Below are 15,902 nucleotides of genomic sequence, written 5' to 3' on the forward strand. Positions count from 1 at the left end.
GTGACAGGTTGTCCAGTGTCCTATATTCCACAGGGACTTCCTTTTGCAGTCTGATGACGAGCTGCGCGCCAATTTAGAGTGCTAAGGTGTTCATTTCGTTCGGCGCATTCAACAGGGTCCGAGAGATAATCAGGTTGCCGCTGCGGGGGTGAGATATAGGGCTTGACGTCACAACGGTAGACCATCACCTTGACCTTATCACCCACGAAGGCCAAGATGAAGGCACCAGTGGCAACCAAACCTGAACAGCGACAGCCTCTAAAGGTGTTTCAAGAGGTACACACTGGCTGTAAAGAGAGTTAAGGAAGCGAAAATTGGCAACTGATTCTAAATAATGAGAAGTGTGCCTCAGGCTGTTATTGTCTGCTGTCTCTATCTTCCACTGGATGTTGATATCCCACAGCATGTATTGGCTGAGCTCATAGCCCAACTGGCACCACGTTTTCTCTTACTGGGCGACTTTAACGCCCATAACACTTTGTGGGGTATATTGATGGCTTTCCGCACGTGCAGCACGGAAGGGAAAGGATGCTGCAAAGTCTGGGATCCCGTGGTAGCCAAGCACAAACCCACCAAAGAGCGGCAAGCCCCCTGGAGGGTCCTGATCTGGTGCCAACAGCCACAGCCAAGGGCAAATTGATTGTAATGCTACATGGTCCTAAGCTGGTCAAAGAAAGGCGCTACGTAGTAACGTGTCTACCAGTTGCCTATACACTAGTGAACGGAAACTTTAAAAATTGGAAAAAGTTAACATGCAACTGTATTTTGCCTCAGTAAGTATAGCCGGCTATAGGTTAGAGATGTAACTCCTCTTGGTTCTTTTATTATGCAGTTGCTTAGAGGATAAATTTAATTCACACAGTTTAGTAGTCCTACTGCTATTTCAGTCACTTTTTAAATTTTTAGAATTTCTATACACAAGTGTATAGGCAACTGGTAGACATATTACTACACTAGAACCATCTCGTTACTGTCTTGAGTTGAGACCACGTAGCGTTACGATTACCCTGCACTTGCCTGTGGTGCTTCACAGCAGGTGACAAGGCACGATGCACCCTTATGTCAGTAACATATAAACAGTATTTCAACATGAAAATCTTTTTTTATTTTTATTTTTTTATTTTGTAAGATTTCTCCATAAACGTTAGCAGATTCATTGTGGCATTAATGTGACCATTAATTATTTATATCATCAACATACTCCTTTTTGCATTTGGAAACGATGTAATATGGAAAAGCGTCAAGCAGTTTCACGCAACTGAAAGTGTAACTGAGACAGGTAAATTTTTAGTAGTCTCATTCTCTAATATGGTCTGCACGAATATGATCTGGTTACTCTGGAAACTGTGAGTTAGTCTAATACCCAATTCCTAACTTAAATACTCTTGACTTACTGCGTTGAGCCTTTAACTCTAAGTTATGCCTTATGATGAGTAAGAGTATAACAGTACTTTAAATTTTCAAACCCGAACTAACTGTATGAAATACTGAAAATCGACTTTTTGTTGGCCTGGTAGCCGTTAGATAAGCAACCTTCAAATGGGACCGAGTAGTCGTACTGGTAGTTTATTAATACTGAGACTCAGAAAATACTGCTGAAACACTTCGGAAATGTTCAGTTTCAGCCTGCAGACTTAGTTACCGTTTCCGGTCTCTGCAGGCAAATGAATCCCACATTCGCACAGTGCAAAGAGACTGTACATACCCCAGTGCAGCAGCTAGTATGAGTTGCAGTGCTGGACGCGTTAGTTGCGCTTTTGTTACTGGTTACTCACATGGCGCCCACGTAGAGGGCGTGGCGGTGCTCGTCCAGGTGGAAGGTGCGGTAGAACAGCCGGCCGCACGAGAACTCCCTCTCCACGCCTGCAACAGAGGGACGAGGCGCGCGTGTTCACAGGGCGTAAGGGAGGCACAGATAATGTTCAATACACTGCAGCCGTCGAAGCAGACAGAAACTGTGCACTCCAGCGGACGCTTCCAAATGATGTTAGACGTATCACTAGGGATGGGGGCATTGACGGTATGAAATAAGTACACCCTCAGAGTAGTGAAGCAACTTACATCTACATCTACATGGATACTCTGCAAATCACATTCAAGTGCCTGGCAGAGGGTTCATCGAACCACCTGCACAATACTCTATTATTCCAATCTCATATAGCGCGCGGAAAGAATGAACACCTATATCCTTCTGTATGAGCTCTGATTTCCCTTATTTTATCGTGGTGATCGTTCCGCCCTATGTAGATCGGTGTCAACAAAATATTTTCGCATTCGGAGGAGAAAGTTGGTGATTGGAATTTCGTGAGAAGTTTCCGTCGCAACGAAAAACGCCTTTCTTTTAATGATTTCCAGCCCAAATCCTGTATCATTTCTGTGACAGTCTCTCCCATACTTCGCGATAATACAAAACGCGCTGCCTTTCTTTGAATTCAGTCAGTCCTATCTGGTAAGGATCCCACGCCGCGCAGCAGTATTCTAAAAGAGGACGGACAAGCGTAGTGTAGGCAGTCTCCTTAGTAGACCTGTTACATTTTCTAAGTGTCCTGCCAATAAAACGCAGCCTTTGGTTAGCCTTCCCCACAATTAAAATCACTTAATAAAAGCAAGTCTTCTGGTCCAGACTGTATACCAATTAGTTACTGTCAGAGTATGCTGATGCAATATCTCCATACTTGACAACCATATACAACCGCTCGCTCGACGAAAGATCCGTACCCAAAGATTGGAAAGCTGCACAGGCCCACCAGTATTCAAGAACATTACAGCCCCATATCATTAACGTCGATATGCAGTGGGATTTTGGAACATATATTGTGTTCGAAGATTATGAATTACCTCGAAGAAAACGTCTATTGACACACACAAAATGTTTGTGAAATCTTATGGGACTTAACTGCTAAGGTCATCAGTCCCTAAGCTTACACACTACTTAACCTAAATTATTCTCCGCCGGCACCAGCCGCACAGTCCACGACTGCAGCTGCTGAGACCGCTCGGCTAATCCGGCGCGGCTCTTGACACACACTCAGCACGGATATAGAAAACACCGTTCTTGTGAAACACAACAAGCTCTTTACTCACACGAATTGTTCAGTGCTATTGGCAAGGGATATCAAATTGATTCCGTATTTCTATATTTCCAAAAGGCTTTTGACACTGCACCACACGAGTGTCACGCAGTGAAATTGCGTGCTTGTGGAATATCGTCTTACTTATTTGACTGCATTCGTGATTTCTGGCGTTTCTCAAGTTAGCGTTACAGGCCCTCTGCTGTTCCTTATTTATATATAAGCGATTTAGGAGGCAACCTGAGCATCCGTCTTTGGTTATTTACAGATGATGCAGTCGTTTATCGTCTAGTAAACTCATTAGAACATCACAACAAATTGAAAAACGATTTAAGAAAGATATTTAAATCGTTCAAAAATTGGCAGCTGATTCTAAATAATGAAAAGTGTGAGGGTAATCATATGAGTGTTAAAAACAATCCGTTAAACTTCGGTTACATGATAAATCAGTCTAATCTGAAGGCTGTAAATTCAACTAAATACCTAGGGAATACAATTACGAACAATTTAAATTGCAAATAACACATAGAAAATGTTGTGGGAAAGCCAAACTAAAAACTCCGTTTTATTGGCAAAACACTTACAAAATGTAACAGATCTACTAAAGTGATTGCCTACACTACTCTTGTCTGCACTCTTTTGGAATACTGCTGCGCGATCTGGTATCCTTACCAGATAGTATTAACGGGGTACACGGAGAAAGTTCTAAGAAGAGCAGCACGTTTCGTATTATCGCAAAATAGGGGGCAGTGTGTCATAGACATGACACAGGATTTGGGACGGACATCATTAAAACAAAGGCGTTTTTCACTGCGGCGGAATCTTCTCACGAAATTTCAATCACCAGCTTTCTCTTCCGAATGCGAAAATATCTTATTGACGCCGATCGACATAGGGAGAAACGATCATCATAATAAAATAAGGGAAATCAGAGCTCGCACGGACAGATATAGGTGTTCGTTTTTACCGTCCGCTGTTCGAGAGTGGAACAACAGAAAATGATTGTGAAGGTGATTCGATGCACCCTCTGCAAGGCACTTAAGTGTGATTTGCAGGGTACTCATGTAGATGTAGACGGTGGATCTAATACTTGCTATTGCGATTCTTGAAATTTTTCGCGCCAACAGCCCACTACACCGACTTTCATATTTGCGCAATAAATTCTTCTTCCTAATTTTTCTGTCAAACACTACAACAGTCGATAGTGTGGCGGGACTGGAAATAGGTGTGTGTTTATTCCCTAGGACACCAAAACGCATGAATCACTTCTGACATACGTTGGAATTCCTGATTGGTGAGCTCACTTCTGAACTGTATTAACTCCTCCGTGTTTCAAGCACTGATACGTGAAGTCACAGCTGTCGTGATATATGGTGAAAAGGTATTCTGAGAGATACGAGATGTGTGATAACTGTTTATTTACACTACACGACGTTGCCTTTATTTAGAATTTAGGTCGTTGTAATGATTGTTTCTTAATTTAATGTTTCCTATTCTTTCTGCCACGAGACGTCTAAGGGTGTCCCACGAGATGCGTACTGATGATTCAGGAAATAAATCATTCCTGCGTGAACTACTTCTCAGTGCGTGAGAATTATATCTCATCATCTCTCCCTCTTTAAGTTACTACGCAGAGAACATTTCTTTACACACAGGTATCATAGAACTGTTCAATCATTGCTAACTATCTTTCTCATTACAGGAAACACATCAAATTATAATAGGATAAATTCGGGAGCCACAACAAAGAATCGACTTTCAAAAAACGCTGAAGGTCTTCCCTGAATATACTAATTGTAACAGTTTTCAGAAAAGAGTTTTTTGAAAGAAAGGGTTTCGAGGAGTATTACTTGTAGAACATTTCTTTTCTTTCAATGATGAAAAATTACGAAATCAAATGCGTTGTTTTTTTCTGTTTATTCTATTGTCGTTTTCTACTGTCTAATATTGATATTTCGATAGCAGAACTGAGTCGCACTTTCCTCGTCCTCAGTTACCGGACCCGAAAATATGTTTCTTAAAAATTTAGTTTCAAAGGTCCAGTAAAAGAAGCGACAAAATTTTAGAAGCACAGATAGGCTACCGCGACACCTTCGAATCAAATTGACAGTACGGTGTCTCCATCAAAGATTGTCGCAGTATTCTTCACTAAAACGACTTAGCAGTCCCCTCAAGTTCAGTACTGCGTCATAGGTGATATAAGACAAAGTAGCGACACAGTTCCACATAAACGTACGCCACTTCACAGGGAATGAATGCATCGAACATGAAATGGCGTGATCGCCGAATGTAAACCCCAGGGTCGCGTGGTAACAAGGCAATGGTGAAATACGTGTCAAAACCTACCCTGAAATTTTTCACGTAGGAAGAACGCAGCAAAAGAAATACACTTCAAAAATTCTAGCTGCTAAGGCGCACAGCAAATACCTTTATAAAGTGTTAAAGTTACTCGTTTCTGCCGCACGGAGAACCGATTATGGCAACAGTTTGTGCAGCCAGTCCGCATAGCGCGTGGTTAAACAGACACAGCCGCGGCATGAGGTTATAGCACCACGTAGCGCGAAATCGGAAGTGCACACACCCGAGTTTTAAGCGCTTAAACTATACCTAAAATGCTCCGAAATCTTTAATTTTTTGTAATATGTTGCAGTACATACTGACAGCTAATGTGATGCAGACGTAACTCTTACACAAAGCCCGCATCTCGTGGTCGTGCGGTAGCGTTCTCGCTTCCCACGCCCTGGTTCCCGGGTTCGATTCCCGGCGGGGTCAGGGATTTTCTCTGCCTCATGATGGCTGGGTGTTGTGTGCTGTCCATAGGTTAGTTAGGTTTAAGTAGTTGTAAGTTCTAGGGGCCTGATGACCATAGATGTTAAGTCCCATAGTGTTCAGAGCCATTTGAGCCATTTTTTTCTTACACAAATGTTTAACAGAAGAAACAGAGTCAATGCGGCCTATGATACTTCATTATATAGTACTGCTATTAATGGGAGACGGGAGGCAAGTGGGCTTCAAAAATTCGATTTTTAGATTTTAGGATATTTGAAATGCCTGGTCTTTCCTGCGTGAAACAGTTTTGTTTTATATAAATATGACAATTTTTTCGTGGGATTTGATGGTTTTCCTGACGCTCTGTGCAATCTGGGAACAGTGACAGCGAGGCTTAATAAGACCGGGTATGTTCAGAACAGCAATATGGTCCTAATGTCACAATTTCTAAATTAGAGTGCATTGGGAATGTCGAGAAGAGAATGGGGTCCAGGTTGAGAAGATTATCGAAAGGAGTGTCAAACATAGTATTGGAAGATGGTAAGAGGATAGGTGGTAAAGGTCGCCTGCCAAATGTTGAAGTAGATAGATTACAGAATTATTATGGATTGTCCATAAGAAGATATCTAGGGAATTTAGAAAACATGAAAAAAGCTGTATGGGCTATCTTTTTCCATAAGCTTTCCATAAATGAAAATCCAGTACACGGTATTTGCCTGAATGATCCTGACACTTGGTGCAAGTGCAGAAGAAGTGCCAGATATGACCACAAACATTCTTTACCTGCATCACTAATGAATGAAATTAAACCTATGTTTAGAGACCTTTGTAAAGATACCTTGCTGAAGAAATGTCTTCATAGGAAAACCCAAAATTTAAATGAATGTGTGAATACTGTCATTTGTAACCGGTTACCGAAAACAGCATTTGTTCAGCTTAAAACCCTCAAATTTGGTGTTTTTGATGCTGTTTTTTTCTACAGTGATGGTGTAATTAGGAAACTGGATGTTCTAGAATTATTTGACACAAAATGTAGAGGAAATACTGCAAAATCCTTGGTGCAAATAGGTAGAGAATCCGCAAAGCAGATATTGCTAATTTACAATGCACAAAAGAAGCCAGACAGAAAAGAAGAGGGACCAAGAGAAGACAAGAAGATCAGTATGATTCTGATGATGCTCAGTATAGCGCAGGAAAATATTAGTGGTAAGTAATTCTCATCAATAACTATACTAGAATTGCAGTATTAAACTTTAAATGGATTTTTCTCAAAACTTCATTTTCTTTACTTTCAGGTACCATTATTTGACAAACTAATGGGGTTAGAAACATGAAATTTTGTCAATTTGTACTGCGGATGGTCATAAGTTATTACAAGTAAATTGAGAACCACTAAAAAATCAGAAAATGTTTTATAATAATTAATGTTTTATTATAATTAATGAATAATAATAAAGTTAAATTTTACTAGTGAAAGAATAACTTTTTTCCTACAAAACCATAAGAGGTATTATGTTCATTTTACTTGTACATTGAGGCATATATTTTATATATATGCAGTAAAAAATTCATTGTTTTAGCACTTATAGTACTTTTGAAAAGTGTACTTATTCAAAGGGTAAAATAGCATTGGCGGAATAGGCCTTCCGGCTCCCCTTGATGAGGACGTTAATTTGCTGAAGTGACATATTTTATAACAATACATGTAGCACAGTTATGATAATTTTTGAATAATGTATACTTTACGAACAATTAAACATTTATTTATTCCCTGTAGCAATAAAAAGACGCGAAGAGTCTATTTGATGAAAAAAAAAACATTCTCTTTAGAAAAGGCACACCCGACAAAAGGAAAAAATAATGCATCAGCAGCTTCACAGTAATCGCTAGTTTTATTAAGGAAGAATTAGGATGGTGAAAGAAATGATCGTGGACGTTGTTCTGCACATTGTGCTGTGTACAAGACATACTTGATAAAATTCGTAGAACGTGATCATTTCGGCACCGTTTGGTCTTCAAGGACTGTTCGGACGGAGTTCAGTTTTAGTTTGCTGATGCAAACTGTCAATGCACAAATGACTATATTGTTTCGCTGATAAACCTAAAATAACAAGAGTTATGGGAAATTGTATTGTCCTACAATTTTCTCAGAAATTCTTTTCACTGTCGGAACGTTAATTTATCGAGATGCTGAATCACACTATTAGATCTTGGCTGCATCTAAATGACATCAACAGTCTTGTCATCGTCCGCTTAAACTTAGAGAAATCGTTATGTCGAGACCAAGAGTCCAATAAAAGCAGTGAGTAATTTTCTGCAACTGGTATGAGTACGCTTCCGACGTAATATGGAAAATTATTCTCTCTCGTTTTTCCAGAGTTTGCTATGACGATTACAACACGTTTGCAATCAAACAGTTCTTTTTTTTTCAATTTGAGGTCCTGATTTGCACTGAGGTTCAAAATGGATGAAATGGCTCTAAACACTATGGGACTTAATATCTGAGGTCATCAGTACCCTACACGTAGAACAAGTTAAACCTAACTAAGGACATCACACACATCCATGACCGAGGATTCGAACCTGCGACTGTAGCAGCAGCAGGGTTCAAGACTGAAGCGCCTAGAAACGCTCGGACACAGCGGCGAGCCACTGAGGTTCATCAAGATAGATATAAAGCTGCTGAAACAGTAACCATTGTTGCTTATCACTGGTATTGTTGTATTCTTATGGGTAATAGCATTCTCTGACTCCAGAAGTGACTTTTTTTCGTTCGAAATAATCCAGTGTTGTCTGAACGCAGTTGTTGCACGAAACCTCACTGACCGGCTTTATACACTGCATTGTACGGTATAACAAGAAGTTACAGATTTGTCTGTAGTACTACCTGCCAAACACTTCTGTCCTGCATGTTTACCTCAAGTAAACTTCGTAATTTTGCGACTTCCTTTTCGACATACTTTTCTCAATCTGTTTAAGTAGGTGGAAGAACAATGGAATTCAGTAAAATTCATCCCACTTGCTATCTATAGGGGCACAGTCATTTAGATTTCCCTCACTAATGGTGCATAGACTTTCACGAGCAGTTTTAAACCTTTCGAATAATTTTTCTGTCACAATTTGCGAATTTCATTCTGGCATCTCTTTTGTATAGCATGCAAATCTTTCTGCCATTTATAAAATTCACATTCAGATTTTATGATAAGAAACCAGCTTTGCACACAGCTTAACTTTAACCGTTTTCTCCCTCTTTCGTTTAACAAAAAAACCTGCAGTCTTCTATTTGCCACTGAAAGCTATTGCTCTCCATTTTTCTTTGGGCTAGGGAAGCACTGTATTCCTGCTTTTGACTTTAATTAGCATATCTACCATCGTCCGACCCTCAATTCACGGAATTGTCACAGTTATTTCCTCTTTCTTATAATGCTTCCTCAATTTCTAACAACATGTCAACAACATTCCAGTGTTTTTCAAAGAAATTAACTATCGGACATAAATAGGCCTTCAGGAGGAACGGGTAATTTCGATTGATTACCACATGCTTCATATTTTGCATTTGCAAATTAGAGGAGATTAATTGTGTGGTGTCACCGCCAGACACCACACTTGCTAGGTGGTAGCCTTTAAATCGGCCGCGGTCCGCTAGTATACGACGGACCCGCGTGTCGCCACTATCAGTGAGCACCGCCACACGGCAGGTCCAGTCTAGAGAGACGCCCTAGCACTCGCGCCAGTTGTACAGGCGACTTTGCTAGCGATGGTTCACTGTCTACATACGTTCTCACTTGCAGAGACGACAGTTTAGCATAGCCTTCAGCTACGTCATTTGCTACGACGTAGCAAGGCGCCATATTCAGTTACTATAATTAGTATCTTCAAGAATGTATTCTGAACAGATAATGTTGTGAATCACATACGTTCAAGAGCGACGTTCATCATTAATGGATTAAAGTTGAGTATCAAACTAATTACGCCCGCTTTCTGAATTCTCATTCCTTATCATTTTCCAGACCTCACGTCAGTAAAGTGCTTTTCTCCTCACGCCAGCCTGTGTGAGCTAAAACGCGTGCATTTCGGCCTGCACTAGTAAAACGGTGTTGGCTCTTCTGCCAACACAACATTGGTGATGAGTAAAAACAGTGTTCTTAACTATACTGCCCTGATTTAATTGGGGAAGTGGCTTCGCCACAATTTCCAGATGTACTGTCCGAATTTTATCGCTTACAGAATCAGCAGACGCAGGCGTTACTGGATGCCCTTGGACAGCTCGTCCAGGGTCAACGTGTAATACAAAACGATGCTGCAGCCGCCGCTCCACCGCTAATGCAGCCACAACAAGCAGTTGCACCGACCTTCAGACCTTTTGATGCTGCACTGGAAAGCTGGACAGAGTGGTCACGCCAATTTGGATTCCATCTCGCCTCCTACAGAATTCAAGGTAACGAGCGACAGCCTTTTCTTTTGTCATCCGTAGGTGCGCAAACCTACCGTGTGATAGTCAAATTATTTCCCCGACTCTATGTAGCAACTCTGTCGTACGAAGAAATTTTGTCTCCATTAGATGCATATTTCAAACAATCAGTCAATGTAGTTGTGAAACAGTATACCTTCTTTCGTACAAAACGTACGATAGGTCAGACTAATCGGGAGTGGTTTGCAACCTTGCAAGGCCTTACTAGGATTGTGCTTTTGAGTGTCAATGTGGACTCCCATATTAAGATTCTAGGGTACGTGATGCAATTGCACAGAACGTTTCTGATGTTCGTATAAAGGAACAGATTTTGAAACTAGTCCATCCCTCCCTTCAACAAGTGATGGTCATATTGGATCGGCAGGACACACTTGACTTTGCTCAGGAATCATTTAAAACTTCGCCAGCCGTGTGTCAGGTTAACCAGCCCGCCGGGCGAGCTGCACGGAGCGGTAAACAGCCCTCGTGCCCTGCCGCGCCGCTGCCACCAGGCTCTCAGCCACGTGTGCTGCGCCGGCAACCAAATGCAGTGTTCAAATCATGCCCGTGGTTCGCTACTAAACATTCACGTGAGAATTGCCCGTCACGACAAGCTATTTGCTTTTACTGTCATAAAAAATTACATGTTCATAGTGTTTGCCAGAGAAAGCTCAGATCGGAAACGCAAAACCACTCTAGGCCCTTTGTTTCGCGCCGGAATCGGAATCGAACCAAGGATACTCAGGCTCGCGAAACTTTGCCCATGGAAATTCATATAGTTCATTCCACTCCGCCCAGTGACACTCTCTCTAACAGTGACTGTGTTCGTCCCACAAATAGTGTGCGTCCACATCGCTGAACTCCCGTCAAGTTGCAAGTGATTTTGTACCAGTGTCGGTTCACGTTGCACGAGACAGTCACTCTTGTTGTCAGCAGGACAATAAACTTTTGTAGACTTGGGCATTAATGGCAAAGTGATCCCATTCCAGCGTTCTCGCTTCCCACTCCCGGGTTCCCAGGTTCGATTCCCGGCGGGGTCAGGGATTTTCTCTGCCTCGTGATGACTGGGCGTTGTGTGATGTCCTTAGGTTAGTTAGGTTTAAGCAGTTCTAAGTTCTAGGGGACTGATGACCATAGATGTTAAGTCCCATAGGGCTCAGAGCCATTTGAACCATCCCATTCCAGCTCGATACCTGAGCTGCAGTTCCACTGATCAATTAAGAAACTTATAAACAGCTGGGCACACGTCCGTTGCGTGCCACAAATGTTAAGTTAACTAGCAGGTCAAGAGATCCCTGTGTTAGGACAGTGCAGCCTTCTTGCAACATACAAGAGACAAACAAAACTTGTGTCATTTTACATCCTTCGTTCTTCTTCTGCAGTGAACTTGTTTGGTTTCGATTCGTTTCAGTTGTTTAACTTGTCTATAGTAAATCAGGTCCTATCAGTGAACCAGACTGTGCCTTCAGACAGTGTTTCTCGACTATGTGAAGAATTTGCAGACATTTTTGCACCGGACCTCGGTTGCGCTAAGAACTATAAAGCACATTCGGAAATGAAAGTAAACGCGCAACCGAAATTTTTCAGAGCACGCAATATTCCCCACGCATTGCGTGATGAGGTTGCAAAACCATTACACGATTTGGAATCACAAGGTGTAATTGAACGTGTGCAGGCTTCTCTCTGGGCACCCCCCTTAGTAATTTTGCCAAAACCTTCGGGAAAATTGGGACTTTGTGTGGACTTCAAGGCAACAGTGAATCCACAACTAGTGAATGCAACTTTTCCTTTATCCTGCCCGGAAGATCTTGTCGACAAACTGTGCCCGGGACAATATTTTTCGAAGTTGGACCTAGCAGATGCGTACTTGCAAATACCGGTGAACGAAGAATCCCAGCGCGTTTTGGTGGTTAACACGCATCTTGGTTTGTATCAATTCAAACGACTGCCATTCGGGTGTACATCCGCCCCAGCATTGTTTCAGCAATATCTACAAACTGTTTGTGCGTCGGTCCCTACTGCAGCAAACTATCTGGACGATATTGTGATCTCCGGAAAGACGGAAGAAGAACATTTAGCCAATGTCAGAACATTATTTCAGGTCTTCTGACAAAATGGTCTTCGCTTACGGAAGGACAAATGTGTGTTTTTTGCTTATTACTTGCCATACCTGGGACATGTACTCAATGCCCAAGGCATACATCCCAGTCCCACACACCTCCGTGCCATACAAGACTTGCCTTCACAGCAGAATTTGAAGCAGCTATAGAGTGTGCTGGGAAAAATCAACTATTATCATAAATATATCCCATACGCCTCTTCCATTTCAGCTCCGCTTCATCGCTTACGCCGTAAAGGTGTTCCGTTCGTCTGGACGACGGAATGCGAACGCGCCTTTCGCCAGTTGAAATCGGCGATGCTTTTCAATACTTGCCTTACACCATTCGATCCCCGGAAGCCCCTTTTGTTGATGGTGGATGCATCGGATTTCGGGATCGGTGCTGTGCTTGCGCACAAAGATGGTTCGCAAGATCGCCCTATTGCCTTTGTGTCCAAATTACTCTCGTCTGCGCATCGAAATTATTCACAGATCGAGAAAGAAGCATTGGCTCTCGTATTTGGTGTTACAAAAATTCATGAGTTCTTGTATGGTCGTCACTTTACCATAATCACAGACCACAAACCTTTGACATCGCTTTTTCATCCGACCAAGCCTGTACCTCCACGTACAGCGCCGAAATCCATTCGCTGGTCTATTTTCCTCTCGCAGTACCGCTACGATATCTTGTATCGGTCCACTGCTAAGCACGGAAACAACGATAAGTTTTCCCGTTTGCCTGTTGCTGAGGACAGGGCATTCGATTCCTCCGAACTTGCTTTCATGTTCATTGATACGGAAACCGATGACGTGGTCGAATCGTTTCCGATTGATTTTCGTCGTGTGGCTTCAGCCACAACTGCCGACCCTGTCCTTGCTACCGTTCTGCGTTTTGTTGCTTCGCAATGGCCCTTGTCAAAGTAACGGATCTTGGACACGTTGGTTCGCCGATTTTTTGCTCACAAGGAGAGACTTTTTGTTCGACGTGGTGTTTTGCTGTTGCGTTCTGATAATGATCAGTCCTGGGTCGTGGTCCCACGTTCGTTACAGTTCTGTCTTAAAGCTTCTCCACCAAGGACATTGGGGTATAGTGAGAACGAAATAACTTGCTCGTCAACACTGTACTTGGTTCGGAATCGATGCCGCGATTATGAATATGTGCTCTTCTTGCATGGTGTGTGGCGCACAACAATCAGTACCACCGACGAAATTCTTTGCATGGCCAAAAGCCACTTTCCCTTGGCGACGCTTACACATCGATTTTGCTGGTCTATTCTGGAATGCTCGATGGTTGGTTGTGATAGATTCATTCAGTAATTTTCCTTTTGTTGTCCGGATGTCTTCCACGACATCATCTGCCACCATCCAAGCGTTATCTGCTATCTTTTGCATTGAAGGTCTTCCATAGACAATTGTTTCCGACAATGGCCCACAATTCATGTCCGCAGAATTTCAGTCATTCTGCAAGGCCTTTGGTATTCAACATCTGACGTCCGCGCCGTTTTGGCCAGGACTTTCTAGTCACAGATGAAGTTGAAAGAGTCGCATTCTCGGGAGAACGCGTTTTTGCTCTTTTTGTCCTCGTATCGCTCTCAGCCCCGAGATGGTCGCTTGCCGGCTGAGTTGCCTCACGGTCGCCTCATCGAACCTTGATGTCTTTGCTACATCCGCCGCATCAGGTTCCTGTGCAGCGGCAGACACCTGCTATTGCCCCAGGCGACGTTGTCTACAACCGCCACTATCGAGGTTCACGACGTTGGCTCGAAGGGCTCATTCTTCGCTGCCTCGGCCGCGCTGTGTATGTGGTTTTGGGGGCCTCTGGTGAGGTGCGTCGGCATCTCAATCAGCTGCGCCTCTGTCGTCGCACGGGATCTGCCGCTCGCCGTCTGCTTTCAGCGACGGTGCCATCCGGTCAGCGCCCCGGGGACCCATCTACTGGCTTGCCTCATCCCCAGGTGTTACCGACGATGCCTTCCATTTTGCCCCATGGCGACGCGCCGCCGCCGCCTGTTCTCCCGCCGGCGACGCCCGCAGTGGACGCGTCGCTGCAGCCGTCGGGTGCCTCCCTGGGTCACGTGCCGCCGATCGCTTCCCGTGACCAGCTGTCCTCCGCCATGGAACTCTTGCCCGCTCCGGACCATATGTCGTCTTCGCCTGTCGGGTGGCCCGGCCCGATGGACGTCGACCCTTCGGCCCCTCCTGTCTCTCTACGGGCGCATACACCGCATGTTGGTGTACACCCTGGAGCAGGTTTTCAGGCGCTCCCTATCTCCCCGCGGTCCGAATGGCAGGGTGCGGGTGGCACAGCCTCGCCTGTTGTCAGGCTCCCCACCTCGTCGCATACGTCAGCATGGGGTCCTCCCCACGCCGGGCGGAGGCCTTATACCACAACCGTCCGCCGATTTGCGGAGGAGGAATGTGGTGTCACCGCCAGACACCACACTTGCTAGGTGGTAGCCTTTAAACCGGCTACGGTCCGCTAGTATACGTCGGACGCGCGTGTCGCCACTATCAGTGATTGCAGACCGAGCACCGCCACATGGCAGGTCTAGTCTAGAGAGACTCTCTAGCACTCGCCCCAGTTGTACAGCCGACTTTGCTAGCGACGGTTCACTTTCTACATACGCTCTCACTTGCAGAGACGACAGTTTAACATAGCCTTCAGCTACGTCATTTGCTACGACCTAGCAAGGCGCCATATTCAGTTACTATTGATGTTGATATTGTGAATCATGTACCTTCAAGAGCGACGTTCATCATTAATGGATTAGAGTTAAGTATCAAACTAATTACGTCCGCTTTCTGAATTCTCATTCCTTGTCATGTTCCAGACAAGCCTGTGTGAGCTAAAACGCGTGCATTTCGGCCTCCACTAGTAACACGGTGTTGGCTCTTCTGCCAACACAACAAATTGGATACCACGTTACTGCGAAACTTCGGAAACGGCACAGACGCAGATGCTATTAGGAAGTACATACGAAGAGAACACAAAGAAAATTAGTTCCGTTTTTCCTCCAATGTTTACACTTAGCGATGGCACAAAATGTTCAATGTTTGTGAATTCCTATGGGACCAAATTGCTAAGGACATGGGTCCCTAGACTTACACACTACTCAAACTAACGTAAACTAACTTATGCTGAGAACAACATACACACACCCGTGCCCGAGGGAGGACTCGAACCTCCGGCGGGAGGGGCCGCGCAATACGCGACAGGACGCCTCAAACCGCACGCCGGAAAGGCAACTGCTAGTTAGTATGGATATCAAATGTTTCAAATCCGAGTGAAAGCAACTGTGAACAACTGTGCTAGTGAACCTATCAATGGAAACGAAATTCGCTTTAGAAATTACGATCGCGTCGTGCCGTGTTATCCACTAACCGATGAGCCGTCATTCTGGGGATATGTGCCCGCCGTGCTGTGCACGGGCTGTCTCCCACAGCTAAAGCAGGTGTGTGTGTAGTGGACTGACAAGACAGCCAGTCCACAGTGACGGGTAACCGAAAGCCACGC

General features: G+C 43.9%; 1 protein-coding gene across 1 annotated transcript in view; it reads right to left on the bottom strand.

Moving 5' to 3' along the window:
• LOC126094991 (semaphorin-2A-like) overlaps positions 1–15,902 on the bottom strand; it is a 1,391,554-nt gene that overhangs the window by 881,532 nt on the left and 494,120 nt on the right. Inside the window, exon 2 of the mRNA XM_049909645.1 lies at positions 1,776–1,863. Within this exon, the coding sequence (XP_049765602.1) occupies positions 1,776–1,863 (88 nt within the window). The remainder of the gene's footprint in view (positions 1–1,775; positions 1,864–15,902) is intronic.

The sequence above is a fragment of the Schistocerca cancellata genome, chromosome 8 (assembly GCF_023864275.1).
Source record: "Schistocerca cancellata isolate TAMUIC-IGC-003103 chromosome 8, iqSchCanc2.1, whole genome shotgun sequence".
NCBI classification, from domain to species: Eukaryota; Metazoa; Arthropoda; class Insecta; order Orthoptera; family Acrididae; genus Schistocerca; species Schistocerca cancellata.